Raw genomic sequence first — 23,786 nt, forward strand, 5'->3', positions numbered from 1 at the left:
AGGCCATGCTGGAGGCAGAGGTAGAGGAAGAGGTAGAGGTAGAGGAAGAGAAAGAGGAAGAGGAAGACAAGAAGGTGCTCAAAGAGGACCGAATCTCACAAATGAGATCCGTGCAACACTGGTTGATCACATTGTCAACCACGGACTGACGCTGAGAGAGGCTGGACTGCGAGTACAGCCAAATCTAAGCTGATACACAGTGGCAAGTGTGATAAGAACATTTCGACTGGAAAATAGGTACTGTAAAAATATCATCATATCACAAACATCTGCACGGTTTCAGTAACTGCTTACAGTACTGTATTCTATGCACTATCAGCACTTCTGTTACCTTTTCCTGTAAAATTACTGTACTATTGTATGGATTTGTTTTTATATATACACTGTAAAAAATTTATAATCTTCCCAACTGAAAATTTTCTAGTGACTGTTTACATCTAAAGTTTTCAATTGGCCCAAGTGAAATTCTGTAAATGTAATTTTATCAATTGTGGCAAGAGCCTGTTAACATGGGCTCAATTGGAAATATGTTGAGCTAATGGAAAAATTTAATTTACCAACACTGTAAAAAATGTCAGACCGATCCAATTAAAAATTTTCTAGTGACCGATCACATCTACATTTTTTAGCTGGCCAAATTGAAAAATTTAGATGTGATCAGTCACTAGAAATGTTTGAATTGGAGAAATGTTTTACAGCGAAACTGTGTGGTTGGTCCAATTAAATATTTTAAATTGTAGTAACAATTGTTTATTTCTCACTGTCCCAAAAGACAAAAATGACTAAAAACATAAATATATTAAGCAAAATACAGAAACAGACAACAGGGTTGACATTTTATCACATTACTTTATTAACAAGTAAATTCCAACACAGGATATTTGGGTGAAAATACCTTATTTTCAATAAGGAAAAACTCTGAATACATTCAAGAAGTCTTCTGCATAACAGGATGTCTTGTTGTGGTGAAGAAAACACGGCACGGTAAGCTAAAAACCTGCAAATAAAAATAAAAACTAACATTAATGACAAAGCTCCCCTGCATCACATCTGGCAAGAGACAGAACAGAAGTTTCTTCATTATATAATGGACGAATGACTGGACATAAGAAAATCACGAGCTTGACGTGTTTGATATTAAAAGGCAACTTAAGCCCAGAAAGAGACCGACGCCAAACGCACCGTGTTCAACAGTCGCATGCCGCACATATCACACAAATGACTTAATTTCCTTATTACCTATTGTTTTAGACATATAAGACATGAGGAAAATAAAACTATTGGCTACAGGCTACCATTAGATAATTATGTGGTAAACGAGAACACACTCATGAAAACAATGAATGCATGAACTCGTGATTCTACAAAATGTCTTTTAAACTTCATACCCGGTCATAAAGCAAAACTCTGGAGAATAATTTCAGTGCTCAATACTCACCAACGTATTTGTGAGATGAACATCTCTCTATTCTCTCGGGAATGTGTCTCGGTCTTCAGCACCTGCTGGTTCGGCTCCGCTCGCGCTGCCGCTCCCGCGTCTCCGCGTTTGAAATCTCCACACTAACGTTTTTTTTCAAGCGCATTTTGCGCATGCGTATACCGTTTTTTGGACGGAGGACTTGTTCAGCCAACATGGATTTTTCACTTCGACTTCATAGATTGACTGAGCACAATTAAATATGTTCGGTGAATATACAATTTTAATTTTTAGTGAAGACCTTAAGCTATGATTAGTACAATGCATCTTTTTGCATGGCGATAATTATTTGGAAGTCATTTATTGGGCCAATATGTAATGATCAATTTACACAATTTTTCCTCCCAATTTTTTTTTACAGTGTAGGATTGAGGGTCAGGAGCGACAAGGGAGAGAGAGGGAGAGGGAGGGATTGTAAACATGGTTTTGGCCAACAATGCTATAACACTCAAGCAGCTCCAAGCTAACATTGTCAATAACCATGCCACTTTCAACGATATCCATCAGGTCTCAACATCAACACTGGCACGCATCCTAAAAAAAAAACATATTCAAATGAAGCAAATTTATCGAGTGCCTTTCGAGCGCAATTCCGAAAGGGTGAAGCGACTGCGGCATGATTATGCAGAGGTATGTATTCACTATAGCAGTGTGATCTTGCATACTGTCTCATATTCTTTTACTGTACTGTACTATGTATACTAGATCTACACTGAACTATACAATTTTGCCTGACACTGTTCTTCAGAGAGTTTTACGAATGGATGGAGACGAGATCCTGCATGAGTTCATTTACGTAGATGAGGCTGGTTTTAACCTGGCGAGAACACGAAGGCGGGGAAGAAACATCATTGGCCAAAGGGCTATAGTCAATGTCCCCGGGCAACGTGGGGGTAATATAACACTCTGTGCAGCCATTACACAGAATGGGGTCCTCCACCGCCATGCCCATATGGGCCCTTACAACACAGCACTCATACTTACATTCTTGGACCAATTGCACAACATAACAGCAGCTAATCAAATTGATCATATGCAATACATTGTTGTCTGGGACAATGTGTCTTTCCACCGCTCTGCTCTGGTTCAGAACTGGTTTCAGCAACATCCACATTTCACTATCCTATATCTTCCACCATATTCTCCATTCCTCAACCCTATAGAAGAGTTTTTCTCGGCATGGCGGTGGAAGGTATATGATCTCCGTCTCCAGGCTGAGGTACCCCTCATCCAAGCCATGGAGGAGGCCTGTGACCAGATGGAGGTTGCAGCAATGCAAGGATGGATTCGTCATTCAAGACGTTTCTTTCCAAGGTGTCTTGCCAATGACAACATTGCCTGCGATGTTGATGAAATTCTCTGGCCAGATCCAGCTAGGCGAAGAGACGATGTATAGTTTTTTTTGTTCCTTGAACTTACAGTACAATATGTGAAGTGACATTTTGTTACAGTATTCTGGATCTCCATGTCAACATTTTGGGCGTGTTGACAAATAAATTAGTTTCTTCAGTCTGCAACATTGGTCTTGTGTGGTGTTTGGTGACTTTACATTATATTTGTACTTTGTTGATGGTAGCCTACTCTAATCATAGGGAAGTAGAAGTGCTAAAAGTGTTTTAGGTTTATCACAGCAGAGTGTAACTCATGCAAACAGAGTATGTTAATGTGAAACGTGTGTGTTTCATATGGTAACAAAGTTTTGTTTTTGAGTGTTTAATTATGCAAAGGATCTGTAGTGTTTTGCTAATTGGGTGTGTGGTTGTGCTAATTGTGTGTAGTGTTTTGAAAACGCGGGCCCTGTTTTGAAAATCGTGCTTAAGCAATCCAAAAAAACTGTAATAGGCTACTCAATCAAAAGAGTAAAACACAACAAGCCAAGTTTACTACTTCATTACACTTTTAAATATATATCTCAATCAAAAGATTTCGTACAAGTACAGGCCAGATATAATTACACATTTTTGTCACAGGTTCAGGGTGTGACATCGGCTCTTCCTGTTGTTTGTCCTGTCCTGTCATTTTTTTGCAGTTCGTGATTGGATTATCAGTTTGATCACGGGCTGATCTCCCGCACCTGTCGCTCGTTCCCTTTACCCTTTATATGCCCAGCTGTGTCTACCTCTGTTGTCAGTTGATCACTTCATGTCGTGTGAATGTTACGTGTCTGCTCTGCATTTCTGCTCTGTGTCTTACCTGTTTGGTTTTGTGCCCAGGACCCGTAGACGAGGAGTTTTTCAGCAAGCCGTATTCCCTTGCTGGGCTCGGTCTCGTCTTCTGCTGGGTCTATCTGTCCCCCGTTCTCTCGGTGGTCTCTCCAGCCTGTGTGTCTGCTGTAGTGTGCGCAGATACAGTGGGAGCCACCAAACAGTTCCGTAGACTGTCACCTCCTCACTTTGTTTGATTGTTCACACTGTTTATTCCCCAAATAAACCACTTCCTTGTTCACTGCACTTTGAGTCCTCCTTTAATCCACAGTCCCGACAGAATCAACTGACCAAGATGGACTCAGCGGGCGAACTTGAGTTGCGACATGCTATTGCTCAACAGGGCATTTTGCTTGGAAGGCAGCAGGAGGAGTTGTCCGCTTCTCATCATGCCCTGACGGAGATGTCAGGCCAGCTAGCCGAAATTACCCAGCGACTGGAACAGTTAATGCCACATCCTGCCGTGGTTCCCACACCGAGTCAACCTGACACTGAGAGAGTGAACAGCCGCCAGTCTGAACCTCGTCTGAATCCTCCAGCTCCATATTCCGGTGAGCCCAACTCATGTCGTTCGTTCCTTTCACAATGCTAACTTTTTCACTTCAGCCGTCCTGCTTCACGACAGAGAGGTCTAAGGTGGCCTTCGTGATCATGCACCTGACTGGGCTTGCGAGAGAGTGGGGAACGGCTATGTGGGACTTCTCAGCGGAGCTGCGCAAGGTGTTTGACCGTTCGGCACTGGGCACCGAGGCGGCACGTGCATTGTCGCTATTACAGCAGGGTGCCCGGTCCGTGTCAGAATACTCGATTGAGTTCCGTACCCTCGCGGCATCCTGTGGTTGGAACGCAAAGGCTCAGTGGGACCATTTTCTCCATGGCTTAGCTGAGCACATAAAAGATGAGATTTACTCACTGGAGTTACCCCCTTCCCTTGACGGTCTGGTGGACCTCGCTATCCGGGTGGATAACCGGATTTCCCTTCGTTCCCAGCATCGAGGGGCGGGGCTCCCTCACAGATCTGCCAGCAATGCACAGAGCACGGGGAGGGCTACATCACAGCAGTTCGGCCCATTTGATGAGGAACCCATGCAGATCGGGAGAACTCATCTGACTGTCGCTGAACGACAGCATCGCCTCACCAACAACTTGTGCCTCTACTGCGGAGAGGCAGGGCACATGGCGGCGGTTTGTCCCTTAAAGGGGCGACGCGCATCCTTCAGAGGACGACGCACGGTGAGCGTTACGAACACGCTACTGCCATCTGGTGGTCGTTCCACACTCCCGGCTTTACTGCAGTTCGGGGGAGCGGCTCATCGGGTGTCAGCTTTAATTGATTCTGGGGCAGAGGGTGATTTCATGGATATTAGACTGGCTGAGCACTTGGGCATTTCTAGCTCTCGTTTGGCTGAGCCGATTTCGGCCAGAACACTTTGTGGCACACCCCTCACAAGAATTACTCACTCCACAAGACTTGTTGGCCTCACCATCTCTGGGAATCATTCGGAGGAGATTCGCTTCCTATTAATTCATTCTCCCTCTGCTCCAGTGGTTTTGGGGCACACATGGTTGACTAAGCATAACCCTCACATTGACTGGGCTCAAAGTTCTATATTGGCGTGGAGCCCATTCTGTTCGTCTCAGTGTTTGGTGTCTGCTTCTTCCCCCTTAATGTCTGTTTCTGCGTTACAGGAGGAACCGGTGAGCCTGGCGGATGTACCAGAGGCTTACCATGACTTAAGAACGGTGTTCAGTAAGTCCCGAGCTTTATCTCTCCCTCCGCACCGCCCGTACGACTGTGCGATTGAGTTATTACCTGGCAATTCTCCACCTAAGGGGCGTCTTTATTCGCTCTCCGGTCCTGAGAGGGAGGCCATGGAGAGATACATCAGCGATTCTCTCTTGGCCGGTATTATACGTCCTTCTTCCTCTCCGGCCGGGGCGGGGTTCTTCTTCGTGGGGAAGAAAGATGGTTCTTTGCGTCCCTGCATAGATTATCGAGGGCTGAATGACATCACGGTAAAGAATAGCCACCCTTTGCCGTTGATGTCCTCAGCGTTCGAACTCTTGCAGGGAGCAACCATCTTTACGAAGTTGGACCTACGCAATGCTTACCACCTGGTTCGGATTAGGCAGGGGGACGAATGGAAGACCGCTTTTAATACCCCGACAGGTCACTTTGAATATTTGGTCATGCCCTTTGGACTCTCAAACTCCCCAGCGGTCTTCCAGGCACTCGTCAACGACGTGCTCAGAGACATGGTCGACCGGTTTGTATTTGTTTACCTCGACGACATCCTGATCTTCTCCCAGAATGAGCGCGACCATGTCCAGCATGTCAGGCGGGTGTTACAGCGACTACTTGAGAATCGTTTGTTCGCTAAGGTGGAGAAGTGCGAGTTTCACGCACGGACGGTTCCGTTCCTGGGTTTCGTTCTGTCGCCCGAGGGCATCCGAATGGATCCTGGGAAGGTAAAAGCGGTTGCTGATTGGCCTACCCCAGATAGTCGTAAGGCGGTCCAGCGATTTCTGGGGTTTGCCAATTTTTACCGCCGATTCATTCGGAACTTTAGCCAGGTCGCCCTACCACTGACGAATCTCACCTCCACACGAATTCGTTTCTGTTGGTCAACGCAGGCTCAGGAGGCGTTTGAGAAACTTAAGAGTCGCTTCGTTTCGGCTCCCATTCTTACCAACCCAGACCCGTCTCGTCAATTCATTGTGGAGGTGGATGCGTCAGAGGTGGGAGTGGGAGCGATTTTGTCTCAGAGGTCACCTTCGGACGACAGAATACACCCATGCGCGTTCTTTTCTCATCGTCTCACTCCTTCGGAACGGAATTACGACATTGGGAATAGGGAGTTACTGGCTGTAAAGTTGGCATTGGAGGAGTGGCGTCACTGGTTAGAGGGCGCGGGGTCTCCATTCTTAGTTTGGACCGATCACAAGAATTTAGAATATATTAGGTCCGCGAAGAGGCTAAATTCTCGGCAGGCTCGCTGGGCACTATTCTTCGGCCGGTTTGATTTTAACATCTCATATCGCCCCGGAAGTAAGAACGGTAAGCCCGATGCGCTCTCACGGATTTTTGAGGTTGAGGCTAGTCCCACTTCCCCGGTGACCATCGTGGCCCCCAGCCAGGTGGTCGCGGCGGTTACTTGGGGAGTGGAGTCCAGGGTCCGTGAGGCGTTACGCGACGTCACTATTCCTGCGGGGTGCCCAGTGGGTCTGCTGTTCATGCCGGAGTCGGTCCGAACTGCCGTTCTTCAGTGGGGTCACTCATCCGGTCTAGCTTGCCACCCGGGAGCGGCTCGAACAGGTGCGTTGATCAGGCAGCGGTTCTGGTGGCCTTCGCTGGCGCAGGATACTCGGGAGTTCGTATCTGCTTGTCCGGCGTGTGCGGTGGGTAAGGGCTCTAATCGACCCTTGGCAGGGCTACTCCGACCGTTGTCAATCCCTTCGAGACCCTGGTCACACATAGCCATGGACTTTGTCACGGGTCTACCCCCATCCAGGCTCAAGATAGGCTCAAGATGGCGGCGCGAGTAGTTCGCGAGGCTCTGGGTCTCTCCAGATTCTGCAATTTTGCGGTATTTTTCCTGCTCATCTCGGGTCTGTTCGTTCAGAATAGTTGTGCCTTAACATCGTACACCCGTGGTGAGATTTTGGATATTGGTTTGCGAATTTCCGACAGTTTTATGGACAATCTTCGACTCCTTCCTGAGATCGCTAGAACACCCGAGGCTATGCACTCTGCCCGGCCGGGCGGAAGTGCTCGCAGGCGGCGCCGAGATCGTAAACAAAGGCGGGGAATACGCGGTGGTCTGAGAGCTAAGCTAAGGCTAAAGCTAAGGCTTACCCCACATCGGCTCTCTTTACCCAGTATTTTCCTTGCCAATGTACGGTCGCTAGTGAACAAAATGGAGGAGATTCGACTCAGCATCACACACAGCAAGAAACTTTTGAACTGTAACGTCCTAATCTTCACGGAAACCTGGCTAAACGGCGGAATACCGGACACCGCTATTGAGCTAGCGGGATGCCACACGCTCCGGGCGGATAGAACATTAGATGGCTCCGGTAAGACCAGAGGTGGTGGATTGTGCATTTACATTAACAAAGCCTGGTGCACAAACTCTGTTATTGTTGGGAGTCATTGTTCAGCTAACCTGGAGTTTCTCATGGTTAAATGTAGACCATTTTATCTGCCGCGAGAGTTCACTTCCACCATTATAACTGCAGCCTATATTCCCCCGGATGCTGATGCCAAGCTTGCTATGAAAGAACTTCATGCAGCCATCAGTAAACAACAGACTGATCACCCGGAAGCTGCTTTTATTGTTGCAGGTGACTTTAATCATTCAAACTTAAAGTCAGTGCTACCCAAGTTTCACCAGCATGTTTCCTGCCACACCAGAGGAAACAAAACCTTAGACCACGTGTACACAAACATGGCGGGAGCTTACGTTGCGACACCCCTCCCCCACATGGGACAGTCAGACCACATCTCTTTGTTCCTCATCCCCAAATATTCACCCCTCATCAACCGTGTGAAGCCATCAATGAAAACCATCAAGGTGTGGCCTGCGGGGGTTGATTCCACACTCCAGGAAAGGTTTCTACACACAGACTGGAGTGTGTTTGCTTCTCAAGCCACCAGTGGCGCTCACACGGACATTGACTCCTACACCTCCTCTGTATTGGATCATATCAATACCACCATTGACAGTGTTACAACCCAGAAACAGATCACCACATACCCAAATCAGAAGCCATGGATGAACAGGGAAGTGCGACTCCTGCTGAAGTCACGCAATACTGCCTTCAGATCAGGAGATGCACAAGCCTACAGCGCATCCAGAGCAAACCTGAAGAGGGGCATCAAAAAGGCCAAGCACTGCTACAAGCTAAAGATAGAGGGTCACTTTTCCAACTCTGACCCTCGACGCATGTGGCAGGGCATCCAGGCCATCAGTGACTAGAAACCCACCCACTCCACCCCCGCAGCCACTGATGTCAACTTCCTGAACGAGCTAAATCACTTTTACGCTCGTTTTGAAAGAGACAACAGAGAAACTGCCACCAAGCTCAAACCCTCAGCTGACCCACCAATCACACTCTCCTCCACAGATGTCTGCAAGTCACTGAGCCGGATCAGCGCGCACAAGGCTGCTGGACCAGACAACATCCCTGGTCGTGTTCTCAGGGCATGTGCGGAGCAGCTCGCTGAGGTTTTTACAGACATTTTCAACCTGTCTCTTGCCCAAGCAGCTGTACCTTCATGCTTTAAACGCACGTCCATTGTGCCAGTGCCAAAACACTCTAACCCGAGGTGCCCTAATGACTACCGCCCTGTAGCACTCACACCCATCGTCATGAAGTGCTTTGAGCGGCTGGTCCTGGAACACCTAAAAGACTCTCTACCATCCACATTGGACTCACACCAGTTTGCCTACCGCAGCAATAGGAGCACAGAGGATGCCGTTTCCATGGCACTGCACTCTGTGCTCACTCACCTGGACCATAAGAACACTTACGCACGCATGCTGTTTGTTGACTTCAGCTCAGCATTCAACACTGTCATCCCAACCAAGTTAATAGCCAAACTTGGAGACCTGGGCATCAATACCTCAATGTGCAACTGGATTTTGGACTTCCTAACTGACAGACCCCAGAATGTTCGTTCAGGATCCACCTGCTCCACATCCATCACACTCAACACTGGTGTACCACAGGGCTGTGTGCTAAGTCCGTTTCTCTACTCCCTCTTCACCGCCGACTGCAAGCCTGTGTATGGATCTAATTCTATCGTCAAGTTTGCGGACGACACAACGGTGATTGGTCTCATCAGCAACAACGATGAGACTGCCTATAGGGAGGAGATCCAGCACCTGGCCACATGGTGCGCTGATAATAACCTGCTCCTCAACACCACCAAAACGAAGGAGCTCATCGTGGACTTCAGGAAGGAGTCAAGAGGCACACACGACACCATCCACATCAATGGAATGGCTGTTGAACGTGTCTCCAGTTTCAAGTTCCTGGGGATCCACATCTCGGCGGACATGTCGTGGACGACCAACACCTCCAGCCTGGTCAAGAAGGCTCACCAGCGCCTCTTCTTCCTGAGGACACTGAGGAAGAATCAGCTCTCCTCGGCTATCCTGGTGAACTTCTATCGCTGCGCAATAGAAAGCATCCTGACCAACTGTGTGGCAGTGTGGTATGGGAGCTGCTCTGTTGCGGAGCGCAAGGCACTGCAGCGGGTGGTGAAAACTGCCCAGCGCATCACAGGGACTCCACTGCCTGCCATCGAGCACATCCAGAGGAAACGCTGCCTGCATCGAGCTCGCAGCATCCTCAAGGACTCCTCTCACCCAGCCCACAGACTGTTTTCTCTCCTGCCCTCCGGCAGGCGTTTCAGGATCCACCGGACCAGGACCAGCAGACTTAAGAACAGTTTTTTCCCCAGAGCTGTCTCTTTACTGAACTCAAACCCCCGCTGATCCACTCCCCTCATATACTGATAACTCTCCTACCTCACATCCACCTTCACTTTGTTATTTGCACTACCGACTCTTTATTACAGAAACAACTGTTTACTTATTCATTTTGCACTACCACACCGTAACTGGATTATGCTCATTTGCACTGCCGACTGTTATTTACAGTACCTACTGTTTACATTTGTATTTTGCACCGTACTTCTAACTGTAATATGCAATCACTTCCACTGCACTTTTACACTTTTTTTCGGATAGCTTCTGTCCATAATTTATTGCACTACCTTAATCCACTGCCATATTCCTCATTTTAGCCTAACATATCATTGTATACCTCTATCTGTAAAATTCTGTTTATAGTAATAGCCATCTGTATATTATATTATATTCATAGTACATATCCACCTGTAAATTCTGTTTATAGTATTAACCATCTGTATATTATTCACTGTACATATTCACCTGTAAATTCTGTTTATAGTAATAACCATCTCTCTATTTATAGACATATTTATATATACTCAGTACATATCCATGTCCTGCACTTATGCAAACGTTGTATATCCTGCACTTGCTGCTATTGCACTTCTGGTTAGACCTAAACTGCATTTCGTTGCCTTGTACTTGTACTTGTGTAATGACAATAAAGTTGAATCTAATCTAATCTAATCCAGTGGCAATACCGTGGTGCTTACGGTGGTGGACAGGTTCTCGAAGGCGGTTCATTTTATTTCCCTCCCCAAACTACCTTCAGCGAGGGAGACAGCGGCCATTGTCTTAGACCACGTTTTTCGCATTCATGGCCTCCCGGTTGACGTGGTTTCTGACAGGGGTCCCCAATTTGTGTCTAAATATTGGACAGAGTTCTGTCGACAGCTGGGGGCGACGGCGAGCCTATCCTCCGGTTATCACCCGCAGACGAACGGTCAGGCGGAGCGAGCAAACCAGGACTTAGAGAGAGTCCTGCGCTGTGTGGCGTCGGCAGAGCCGTCGACTTGGAGTTCCAGGTTAACCATGGTCGAGTACGCCCATAACTCACTCCCGGTCTCGTCTACGGGGTTATCACCCTTCCAGTGCTGTTTAGGCTACCAGCCCCCATTATTTCCCTCCCAAGAGGCCGAGTTCTGTCACAGTTCTGTCACAGGTTCTGTCACAGGTTCAGGGTGTGACATCGGCTCTTCCTGTTGTTTGTCCTGTCCTGTCATTTTTCTGCAGTTCGTGATTGGATTATCAGTTTGATCACGGGCTGATCTCCCGCACCTGTCGCTCGTTCCCTTTACCCTTTATATGCCCAGCTGTGTCTACCTCTGTTGTCAGTTGATCACTTCATGTCGTGTGAATGTTACGTGTCTGCTCTGCATTTCTGCTCTGTGTCTTACCTGTTTGGTTTTGTGCCCAGGACCCGTAGACGAGGAGTTTTTCAGCAAGCCGTATTCCCTTGCTGGGCTCGGTCTCGTCTTCTGCTGGGTCTATCTGTCCCCCGTTCTCTCGGTGGTCTCTCCAGCCTGTGTGTCTGCTGTAGTGTGCGCAGATACAGTGGGAGCCACCAAACAGTTCCGTAGACTGTCACCTCCTCACTTTGTTTGATTGTTCACACTGTTTATTCCCCGAATAAACCACTTCCTTGTTCACTGCACTTTGAGTCCTCCTTTAATCCACAGTCCCGACAATTTTCTGTCATAAATCAAGTACTTAAGTGCAATTTTAAGTATATTTCTGAAAAGTGCATATAAAGTACACTGAAAGAAAGTTTAGTTTAAGAGACTTCAATAAACCTCTTTTTCGTAAGGGTTATTATTAAGTGCCTCAAGCAAAAAAACATGCCACTAAACTGGAGAACCTTTTGCTCATTGTATCAACCCAGTACCTTGGGGCCAGAATTTCAAAATTAATATAATCGGATTTCATCTTACGGATTGGATCAAAACTTGAAAATGAGTTGTTCAAAACATAAAAAAGGATTCTGTAAATCCTTATATCACAAAACAATAAATCAGATTAGATCACGAAATCCAATCTTGGTTTTGATCTGGATCAAATCATCAGTTTGTGTTGTTCAAAACATTTTAGTAAGATTGAGATACCTTTGATCCAAAAAATCTGGATTATACTGATCCCAGCAGAAGGGTGGATTTCAGGAACAAAAATATAATAACTTTAACACTTTTTTAAATTGTATTCTGCTCTTGATTAGTTAAAGTAATACATTAGAAGTAGACATTATTAGTCTACCTATTAAGCCTTTCGGTAGCTTACAGTAAAAGTAAGAAAGATTTAAGCGCCATAAAATAATTGTATATTTAAAGTGTTTATTTTATCTCTTAAGACTTTTTACTTTTTATCAATTATAAGGGATGAACCAGTCAAAAGTTCTTAGCGAGCGAAAGTGGTGAATAGGAGGTCTGCAAGTGTCTTATCATCACCTGCTAAAACTGCTGTAAAGTTGGGTTGCAACATTATGTGGTATTTCTCATAACACACATCATTGGCTGAGAAAATAAAGGAAGTCAGGATGACTCATCTGGGTCAATTGTCTGACAAAATGCACGTCTTTCTCAGGATGACATACTATTTCAACACATGTACTGGCAGAACAAACTTTAAGCCTTAAATGTAACAAGTTTAATAGAGTTGTGGTAGATGAAAGGGCACACAGTAGATGGCTCATAATGATAGACATGGTTCATGGTTTCACACTTAGAAAAGACATTATTGTATCGCTTGCATTCAATATCTTTAATTTGGTTTAGACTTACAAATACCCATACAAATATCCACTTATATTAATGCTATCTAAATTTGATCGCTTCGAACAATACACATCCACAGATACTTTTATATCTTGTCATTTCGCATTTTAACGGCAGCCACAACTGGCCGCTACCATGTCGGGGAACTGTTTTACTACAACATTTTCCTCATCATTTATGTACAGGAGGGTGATGGGGTGAAGCACATCAGGCACGCAGGACGGCTTCCCTACATTATGTGATTGTTCCAGCATGTTCATGATGGAGATCACGGTAGCGTGATTCGTAGGCCGTAGACCTCCGCCCAGCGGAAACGGGCATGAGCCCATGCAGCTATATGCGTTATAACCTTTGGGAGATATTATCCACCCTGACCAGCCAATCTTAGTGAAGTCTACGTAGAGGCTTGTTCTCTGGCATGTAGAAGTTAATGCACGCACGCTCCTGCGGTTCCGCATTGACTTCCCTAAATGTCCTGTAGGCTCAAGGAATTTAAGGGATGTGCTGGTATTTTGTCCTATAAAAGAGAGTCAACAATGAGACACTAATTATGCATTATAGTTGAGTCTTTCTTCAACTCTGGGTACTTTTATGTCCCTGAGGTTGATTTTTCTTTATCTAAACTCAACTTTTTTATTATTGTTATACGAGTACGAATGTTCTGGACAATTTTACCAGGCCATCACCAATCATTTTTGTTACTTTTCAAATGCCTCTTATTGTATCGTTTTACCCTTGTTGCAAACCCAGACTTTCAGTCTTAACATATTAAAATTCCCTCCCATCAGACTATTTGAGATGTGTCCATTTCAACTTAGTATGTCCATAAGAGAAAGTGCTTTAAGAGAGTTTATTTTCTGAAAGACCACAGAGCCAAAAGTGCTCATAGTCTAGAAAACACTCATATATTATACTTGTACCTGGAGAATCTCAGTATGTTTTATGGCTCAACTACTGTACCTGTGTGGAAAGGTGGGTGTTGGTAGTGCTTTCGTCCGTCATTTGAATATATAACTAAATATGCATTTGTCTCATCTGACTGCGATTCCTTAGTTCTGGACTCAAACCAGTTATCCGAGGGTAAAGCAGTCACGACCAGGTTACCATTATTTGTACAGCTGTGAAGAATCCATTCGGTCACCTGTTAATAATTGAGGAGTTATTGCGACAGCGGCAAAAACCAAATGTTACAAATGATTTTCTTCTTCACAGTGAATTTTATTTACCATTTGTGTGAGGTTGAATACCTCCCATCCTTTGGTGTAGACCGGTAATAAACTTGAGCTTGTCAAATTTCCTCGGCAAGGTTTAGATCTGCTGTCCAGCGCTTCATACAGGTCGACCTAAAACACATACATTTTTGTACCTCTAAGTCAGGGGTAGGCAAGTTTGGTCCTAGAGAGCTGATGTCCTGCAGAGTTTAGCTCCAACCCTACTAAGCCACCATAGTATAAAACTCATGGCTCCCAGAATGCATTGCAGCATTAAGTATGTACCATTGTTGAGATTCATGTGCTGATTCTTGATATCTGTGTGCATCTAAACTTTTTCCCTCCTAGAATGTATTTAAAAATCTAAATTCAGAATGCCTGATCTGTGGCAAGAAAGTATTGTTGGTGAATATTATTTATTAATAGTTTTAGTCAGTGATGATTTTAGTCAAACGTTTTTCTTCATGATTTTTGTTTATGGCCTCTTTTGATTTGAACAGATTCTATGTTTTGTTAATACTGTAATAAAAACCACAAACTCAAATAAAAGCCAAGAGTCTAAAGGAAACACTGATCACAATAATGGTGACCAAATATTTTGAATAAAACCAACATCTAAACCTCTGTTAATTCTCAATAAGAGCTTCTATAGATGTCTTTCAGGGTTGGAGACAAACTCTGCAGGACAGCGACTCACTAGGACTGAACTTGCCTGCCAATGGTTTAATTGTACCCTAAGGACCAATTGTGTACCTTTAAAGGTACAGTTATACGTTTTGTTCCCCAAGGAACAAAATTGTACCTCCACTGTACCTTTTTTTTCTGAGAGTGTAGGGGAGACTGGGGAGGTTGTAACACTGTAAGTTTGACCGTTCAGAAAAGAGCTGAGGTAATGGAATTAATATCATACACTCCCATCTTCTTTTTTAGCTCACAGGAGAAATTGCACATGACTGTGAGCAAATATATTGATTTAATGACCAAAAAACAGATTTTCAGGTAAGAAAGTAATATTTTTCACCAGATTATGTTTTGTCTAGCAATCATTGAATTTATAGGGACAATTATTTGACTTAAATGACAGGAAGTAGCTATTTCTCTAGCTTATTTTGATGCTTTGTATTTATGCTAACTTCAAACCCACATGCTAAAAATGTAAGCTATGGCTGTTAGGGGTGGGGATAGTTGTAACAGTTTATTTTAAAATGTTACAACCAACCCCTATGATGATTCCAATGAGTCCAGTTATCAATCACATTGTCTGCTAGGCAAAGTCACATGAGTTTTTGTTGTTGTTGTTGTTGTTGTTGTTGTTGTTGTTGCGTATAAAGGGATTTATTCAGTAAATGTGTTTCCATCATAGTTTATGCGCATGTCTTCTTACCAGCTCAAAATTATCGGTCCCACTTTATATTAGGTGGCCTTAACTACTATGTACTTACGTCAGAAAATAAGTACAATGTATTTATTGTGTTCATATTGCATTGTAAAACACTTTTGTTAATATTGAGGTGGGAGACAGGTAAAGTTAGGGACAGGTGTGGTGGTATGGGTAAGTTTAAGGGTAGGGTTAGGTGTAAGGGAAGGGTCAACAGTGTAATTATAAATGTAATTATACAGAAATGAATTACAGGTATTTTTAAAAATGTAAATACAATGTAAAAACATGTATGTGCACAATAAGTGCATTGTATCAAATTATTAATTAAAATGTTAGTACATAGTATTTAAGGCCACCTAATATGGGGTCCAAATTATCTGCCTCAATTGAATGCACAAGTTTTTTGAGCACATTATTAGAATCTATGTGTATCTTGATGTTTCCATCCAGCGTTTTTTAGGCAGTATCTCAAAATTCATATAAAAATTGATGGACCTTGGAAACATAGCTGGTGACTGAACCCGTATGTGACAGGAATACAGTACACTTATACGCACACACACACACACACACACACACACACACACACACACACACACACACACACACACACACACACACACACACACACACACACACACACACACACACACACACACACACACACACACACACACACACACACACACACACACACACACACACACACACACACACATGTTTGTTTTTGTGAAATGTGAGGACATTCAATAGGCGTAATGGTTTTTATACCGTACAAACCGTATTTTCTATCCCCTTACACTGGCCCTGCCCCTAAACCTACCCCTCACAGGAGACTGTGCAGTTCACTTTCTGTGAAAAAAAACTTGTTCTGTGTGATTTATAAGCATTTTGAAAAGTGAGGACATGGGGAACGTCCTCATATTTCACCCTCTTTTTGTAATACCTATGTCATACCCATGTCATTATACACATTTGTGTCCTGATATTTCACGAAAACATGCCCACACACACACACACACACACACAAACGCGCAGCAATTGTTTTACACTGCATTTGAAATTTTTGTACGTTTAAATTCTTCACGTTGTTGAAAACTGTTCTTTCTCTATGCTTCAAAAACTGGATAGTGTGGGTGTTATTTCATTAAATTACCTCTCAGTGTTACACTATCCCCAACTAGTTACAACTCACCCCAGTAGTAGAGTAGTTGTAACAACGGAACTCTTTTTATTTGACATTAACTCACATAATCTGTGATTGTGTAGTACAGCGGTTTTCAAACTTTATGATGCAAAGGACCCAAATATGATGAACCTTTTATGAAGGACCCCCTTCCTGAAATCCATCTCTATATATTTATGTATGGAAAAAAAAAAACATTTAAACTGTTAGATAAATAGTTAGGGTGACATTATAAATGCAACATATTGTTTCCTAACGTAAATTGGCTATACTTAATGTTGGATGTATAAACCTGAAGAAGAACATTTTCAATTAAAAATGATTTGTATAAGCAATTTTCAGAATAAATTTATGTAAGCAGCTTACACACTGCATTAAGAAACCCCAGTGAGCAATATAAAGGGGACTATAGTGAGAAAAACCAGAAAGATACAAAGTAAAACATATACAATTCTAGAAAGTATGTAGACGGCAAGAGAGGAGAGAAACATTTAGAAATTAAACTGTTTGGTAGACTTTATCCATTTTTGCTTTGTCTTTTCTGGGGACACCGTAGAACCTTCTGGAGGACCCCTGGGGCTCCCCGGACCCCAGTTTGAAAACCCCTGGTGTAGTACATGTCCAAGTGAGTTATATTTGTAGCAGACAAATGTGGCTACCATGTATCAAAATTTGAACAAAAAAACACTGAGTGACTGATGCTCAAACAAAAAGTGTTACAACCCATTCCCGGTCTCCCCTACTTTTTAATAATGTTCTCAAAATGTTAGCACAAAAATATTATTCATACATCTTTCATGGAACATTCTTTTTTTTCTAAAACAGTTTGTCTAATGTTTTTTTTAAATGTTACTACTTGTTTTAGAGCGTCAACATTTGAATAATCAGAGAAGAAAAACATTCAGAAATAACGTTTTCATAACTTAAAGGGAACGTTAGCAAAACATTCTTAGAATATATATAGTAGGCTATATAGAGATAGTAGCTGTATAAGCCTCTGCATACACTTAAACCGGCTTTTGAAGTGTTTAAATGCCCAACTTACTTTGTAAAAATGAGGCCGTCCCATAAAAGGCTGTTTACGGCGAAACCTTCGGAATTCTACTTTGGTCACGCGCTCGTCCTGTCCAAATGATGTCAGATTAAAGAAGTGATATGAGCCACTGGATTGTCCTAGATTAGAAACAAAATCTCTGCATTAGCATCTAAACGTCCACTGTAACATCAGCCATTCACCATTTACATTTACACACCTTTGAAACTTCTAACAGTATTTCCTTCCAGCACTTTCTTGTGTTTCAGCGTTCCGTTCGAGTGCACAAAGGCATCATATAACTCCATCATGAACTCAGGTGCCTTCCAATTGGTCGGAGCATTGCGTGTCAAATCTTTTATCTGGAATATTTCATTCCAGTTGCGCATCTTAATTGCATTAGGTATCTTTTGCGCATCTGTCGAGGCAGAAATGGCATCGGATGACACAAAAGCAAAAATCCCAAAGAGGTAAATGCTCAGTGAGTTCATGTCTGACTGTGCGGATCAATGCAACAACCAGAATATTCCCTTCTAGTATGAGTTTGCACCTGCAGCTGAGATGGACTGGTGTGACAGTGCATTCAAACCAACTATAAACTATAAACCAACGAATGTTCTGGACAATTTTCCCAGGCCATCACCAATCATTTTTGTTACTTTTCAAATGCCTCTTATTATATCGTTTTACCCTTGTTGCAAACCCAGACTTTCAGTCTTAACATATTAAAATTCCCTCCCATCAGACTATTTGAGATGTGTCCATTTCAACTTAGTATGTCCATAAGAGAAAGTGCTTTAAGAGAGTTTATTTTCTGAAAGACCACAGAGCCAAAAGTGCTCATAGTCTAGAAAACACTCATATATTATACTTGTACCTGGAGAATCTCAGTATGTTTTATGGCTCAACTACTGTACCTGTGTGGAAAGGTGGGTGTTGGTAGTGCTTTCGTCCGTCATCTGAATATATAACTAAATATGCATTTGTCTCATCCGACAGCGATTCCTTAGTTCTGGACTCAAACCAGTTATCCGAGGTCAAAGCAGTCACGACCAGGTTACCATTATTTGTACAGCTGTGAAGAATCCATTCGGTCATCTGTTAATAATTGAGGAGTTATTGCGACAGCGGCAAAAACCAAATGTTACAAATGATTTTCTTCTTCACAGTGAATTTTATTTACCATTTGTGTGAGGTTGAATACCTCCCATCCTTTGGTGTAGACCGGTAATAAACTTGAGCTTGTCAAATTTCCTCGGCAAGGTTTAGATCTGCTGTCCAGCGCTTCATACAGGTCGACCTAAAACACATACATTTTTGTACCTCTAAGTCAGGGGTAGGCAAGTTTGGTCCTAGAGAGCTGATGTCCTGCAGAGTTTAGCTCCAACCCTACTAAGCCACCATAGTATAAAACTCATGGCTCCCAGAATGCATTGCAGCATTAAGTATGTACCATTGTTGAGATTCATGTGCTGATTCTTGATATCTGTGTGCATCTAAACTTTTTCCCCCCTAGAATGTATTTAAAAATATAAATTCAGAATGCCTGATCTGTGGCAAGAAAGTATTGTTGGTGAATATTATTTATTAATAGTTTTAGTCAGTGATGATTTTAGTCAAACGTTTTTCTTCATGATTTTTGTTTATGGCCTCTTTTGATTTGAACAGATTCTATGTTTTGTTAATACTGTAATAAAAACCACAAACTCAAATAAAAGCCAAGAGTCTAAAGGAAACACTGATCACAATAATGGTGACCAAATATTTTGAATAAAACCAACATCTAAACCTCTGTTAATTCTCAATAAGAGCTTCTATAGATGTCTTTCAGGGTTGGAGACAAACTCTGCAGGACAGCGACTCACTAGGACTGAACTTGCCTGCCAATGGTTTAATTGTACCGTAAGAACCAATTGTGTACCTTTAAAGGTACAGTTATACGTTTTGTTCCCAAAGGAACAAAATTGTACCTCCACTGTACCTTTTTTTTCTGAGAGTGTAGGGGAGACTGGGGAGGTTGTAACACTGTAAGTTTGACCGTTCAGAAAAGAGCTGAGGTAATGGAATTAATATCATACACTCCCATCTTCTTTTTGAGCTCACAGGAGAAATTGCACATGACTGTGAGCAAATATATTGATTTAATGACCAAAAAACAGATTTTCAGGTAAGAAAGTAATATTTTTCACCAGATTATGTTTTGTCTAGCAATCATTGAATTTATAGGGACAATTATTTGACTTAAATGACATGAAGTAGCTATTTCTCTAGCTTATTTTGATGCTTTGTATTTATGCTAACTTCAAACCCACATGCTAAAAATGTAAGCTATGGCTGTTAGGGGTGGGGATAGTTGTAACAGTTTATTTTAAAATGTTACAACCAACCCCTATGATGATTCCAATGAGTCCAGTTATCAATCACATCGTCTGCTAGGCAAAGTCACATGAGTTTTTTTTGTTGTTGTTGTTGTTGTTGTTGTTGCGTATAAAGGGATTTATTCAGTAAATGTGTTTCCATCATAGTTTATGCGCATGTCTTCTTACCAGCTCAAAATTATCGTTCCCACTTTATATTAGGTGGCCTTAACTACTATGTACTTACGTCAGAAAATAAGTACAATGTATTTATTGTGTTCATATTGCATTGTAAAACACTTTTGTTAATATTGAGGTGGGATACAGGTAAAGTTAGGGACAGGTGTGGTGGTATGGGTAAGTTTAAGGGTAGGGTTAGGTGTAAGGGAAGGGTCAACAGTGTAATTATAAATGTAATTATACAGAAATGAATTACAGGTATTTTTAAAAATGTAAATACAATGTAAAAACATGTATGTGCACAATAAGTGCATTGTATCAAATTATTAATTAAAATGTTAGTACATAGTAGTTAAGGCCACCTAATATAAAGTGGGTCCAAATTATCTGCCTCAATTGAATGCACAAGTTTTTTGAGCACATTATTAGAATCTATGTGTATCTTGATGTTTCCATCCAGTGTTTTTTAGGCAATATCTCAAAATTCATATAAAAATTGATGGACCTTGGAAACATATAGCTGGTGACTGAACCCGTATGTGACAGGAATACAGTACACTTATACGCACACACACACACACACACACACACACACACACACACACACACACACACACACACACACACACACACACACACACACACACACACACACACACACACACACACACACACACACACACACACACACACACACACACACACGCGCGCGCGCACACACACACACTCAAACACACAAACGCGCAACAATTGTTTTACACTGCATTTGAAATTTTTGTACGTTTAAATTCTTCACGTTGTTGAAAACTGTTCTTTCTTTATGCTTCAAAAACTGGATAGTGTGGGTGTTATTTCATTAAATTACCTCTCAGTGTTACACTATCCCCAACTAGTTACAACTCACCCCAGTAGTAGAGTAGTTGTAACAACGGAACTCTTTTTATTTGACATTAACTCACATAATCTGTGATTGTGTAGTACAGCGGTTTTCAAACTTTATGATGCAAAGGACCCAAATATGATGAACCTTTTATGAAGGACCCCCTTCCTGAAATCCATCTCTATATATTTATGTATGAAAAAAAAAAAAAACATTTAAACTGTTAGATAAATAGTTAGGGTGACATTATAAATGCAACATATTGTTTCCTAACGTAAATTGGCTATACTTAATGTTGGATGTATAAACCTGAAGAAGAACATTTTCAATTAAAAATGATTTGTATAAGCAACTTTCAGAATAAATTTATGTAAGCAGCTTACACACTGCATTAAGAAACCCCAGTGAGCAATATAAAGGGGACTATAGTGAGAAAAACCAGAAAGATACAAAGTAAAACATATACAATTCTAGAAAGTATGTAGACGGCAAGAGAGGAGAGAAACATTTAGAAATGAAACTGTTTGGTAGACTTTATCCATTTTTGCTTTGTCTTTTCTGGGGACACCGTAGAACCTTCTGGAGGACCCCTGGGGCTCCCCGGACCCCAGTTTGAAAACCCCTGGTGTAGTACATGTCCAAGTGAGTTATATTTGTAGCAGACAAATGTGGCTACCATGTATCAAAATTTGAACAAAAAAACACTGAGTGACTGATGCTCAAACAAAAAGTGTTACAACCCATTCCCGGTCTCCCCTACTTTTAAATAATGTTCTCAAAATGTTAGCACAAAAATATTATTCATACATCTTTCATGGAACATTCTTTTTTTTCTAAAACAGTTTGTCTAATGTTTTTTTTAAATGTTACTACTTGTTTTAGAGCGTCAACATTTGAATAATCAGAGAAGAAAAACATTCAGAAATAACGTTTTCATAACTTAAAGGGAACGTTAGCAAAACATTCTTAGAATATATATAGTAGGCTATATAGAGATAGTAGCTGTATAAGCCTCTGCATACACTTAAACCGGCTTTTGAAGTGTTTAAATGCCCAACTTACTTTGTAAAAATGATGCCGTCCCATAAAAGGCTGTTTACGGCGAAACCTTCGGAATTCTACTTTGGTCACGCGCTCGTCCTGTCCAAATGATGTCAGATTAAAGAAGTGATATGAGCCACTGGATTGTCCTAGATTAGAAACAAAATCTCTGCATTAGCATCTAAACGTCCACTGTAACATCAGCCATTCACCATTTATATTTACACACCTTTGAAACTTCTAACAGTATTTCCTTCCAGCACTTTCTTGTGTTTCAGCGTTCCGTTCGAGTGCACAAAGGCATCATATAACTCCATCATGAACTCAGGTGCCTTCCAATTGGTCGGAGCATTGCGTGTCAAATCTTTTTTCTGGAATATTTCATTCCAGTTGCGCATCTTAATTGCATTAGGTATCTTTTGCGCATCTGTCGAGGCAGAAATGGCATCGGATGACACAAAAGCAAAAATCCCAAAGAGGTAAATGCTCAGTAAGTTCATGTCTGACTGTGCGGATCAATGCAACAACCAGAATATTCCCTTCTAGTATGAGTTTGCACCTGCAGCTGAGATGGACTGGTGTGACAGTGCATTCAAACCAACTATAAATGTACATCTCAGTTTACACAAGGGTTTGTCTGCTCACCCTGCACAGATAAGAGTGAACAGGCAGCCTTTCAAGCCAAACATCATGACTAAAGTTAAATAAACTGCATGCCTCATTTTAATGAATCAGACACATACACCATTAAGGCCGCCTTTTTTCTTATACTAACCTTTTCTAAAAATGTAGGGTAGGTATAGCCTCTATAGGCAAGTTTTGATCATGCCATCTTTTGTTTGTGACAAATTCCATGAATAAATGTATGTGTTTATGCCTCATTGATAGTTGCCATAGCCTATTTTTGTTTAAATAGGCCTATCACAAATATGTATATTTTTACAGCTTACTTCAGGACTTATGGTGGGTTGGATCTGGTTTAGACGTCATTAGACGATAACATCAATGAAGAGACAAATGTTGGAAATTGCTGCATGTCCTTGTTGGCTTTAGCAGGTTGTTGTCTGTTATCTCTGTTCGGCCAGGTCCCCCCATAGTGACAGAAGCAAACGCAATGACATGACTATGACGCAAATGGAAGTGAAGATTTACCCACTGTTACCTGACGTGTGTTTGCCCTTCACGCAGCCGTTTTCTGTAAGGCATCTGTGTGTCTTTAATGATTAACAGCCTTTGACATGTAGGCCACTGACACTCGGGACTTCGCTTCCATTCAAATATGTTAAACTTTAAAGACTTGGTAACACTTTACAATATGGGTGCACTAATATGCATTAATTCATGCTTAATTAATGCACAGATAATCATGAGTTAATGCAAGGCCGTAACCATGTCTTGAACGTTGGGGGGGGACCTATTTTTTATTTTTATAAAGCATAATGAAATAGAGCAGTGAACGAAAATTCACAAAAAAGTTTGGAAATAATCATTTGGGAATATTTGCTAATAATAATGCATTAATTGCGTCAAATATATTGTTAGTCTTGAGATTCTTCCCGTTAGTGAATAAATACATATATCCGCTA

The 23,786-nt window shown here is 42.1% G+C and overlaps 1 protein-coding gene and 1 long non-coding RNA gene across 6 annotated transcripts in view; both read right to left on the reverse strand.

Moving 5' to 3' along the window:
• Nucleotides 1-23,786, reverse strand: part of LOC307117027 — a 527,365-nt gene that overhangs the window by 424,834 nt on the left and 78,745 nt on the right. The window lies entirely within an intron of this gene.
• On the reverse strand, nt 12,476-23,299 carry LOC307117014 (bone morphogenetic protein 2-A). Of its 5 annotated transcripts, none has more exons than XM_079801658.1 (10): nt 23,151-23,298; nt 22,430-22,627; nt 22,222-22,349; nt 18,926-19,042; nt 18,660-18,840; nt 17,963-18,160; nt 17,755-17,882; nt 14,158-14,274; nt 13,892-14,072; nt 12,784-13,448 (listed from the first exon to the last, which is right to left on the reverse strand). In XM_079801658.1, the coding sequence occupies exons 2-10, from the start codon at nt 22,596-22,598 to the stop codon at nt 13,039-13,041; spliced, it is 1,629 nt and encodes a 542-aa protein (XP_079657784.1). In that variant the 5' UTR covers nt 22,599-22,627; nt 23,151-23,298; the 3' UTR covers nt 12,784-13,038. The 5 variants fall into 5 exon arrangements, with proteins under 5 accessions (XP_079657786.1, XP_079657784.1, XP_079657785.1 ...); XM_079801659.1 differs by lacking the exon at nt 23,151-23,298 and adding an exon at nt 22,976-23,046; XM_079801661.1 differs by lacking the exon at nt 17,963-18,160 and having other exon boundaries at nt 23,151-23,299.

The sequence above is a fragment of the Gobio gobio genome (genome assembly GCF_949357685.1).
Source record: "Gobio gobio genome assembly, chromosome: 20".
NCBI lineage: Eukaryota > Metazoa > Chordata > Actinopteri > Cypriniformes > Gobionidae > Gobio > Gobio gobio.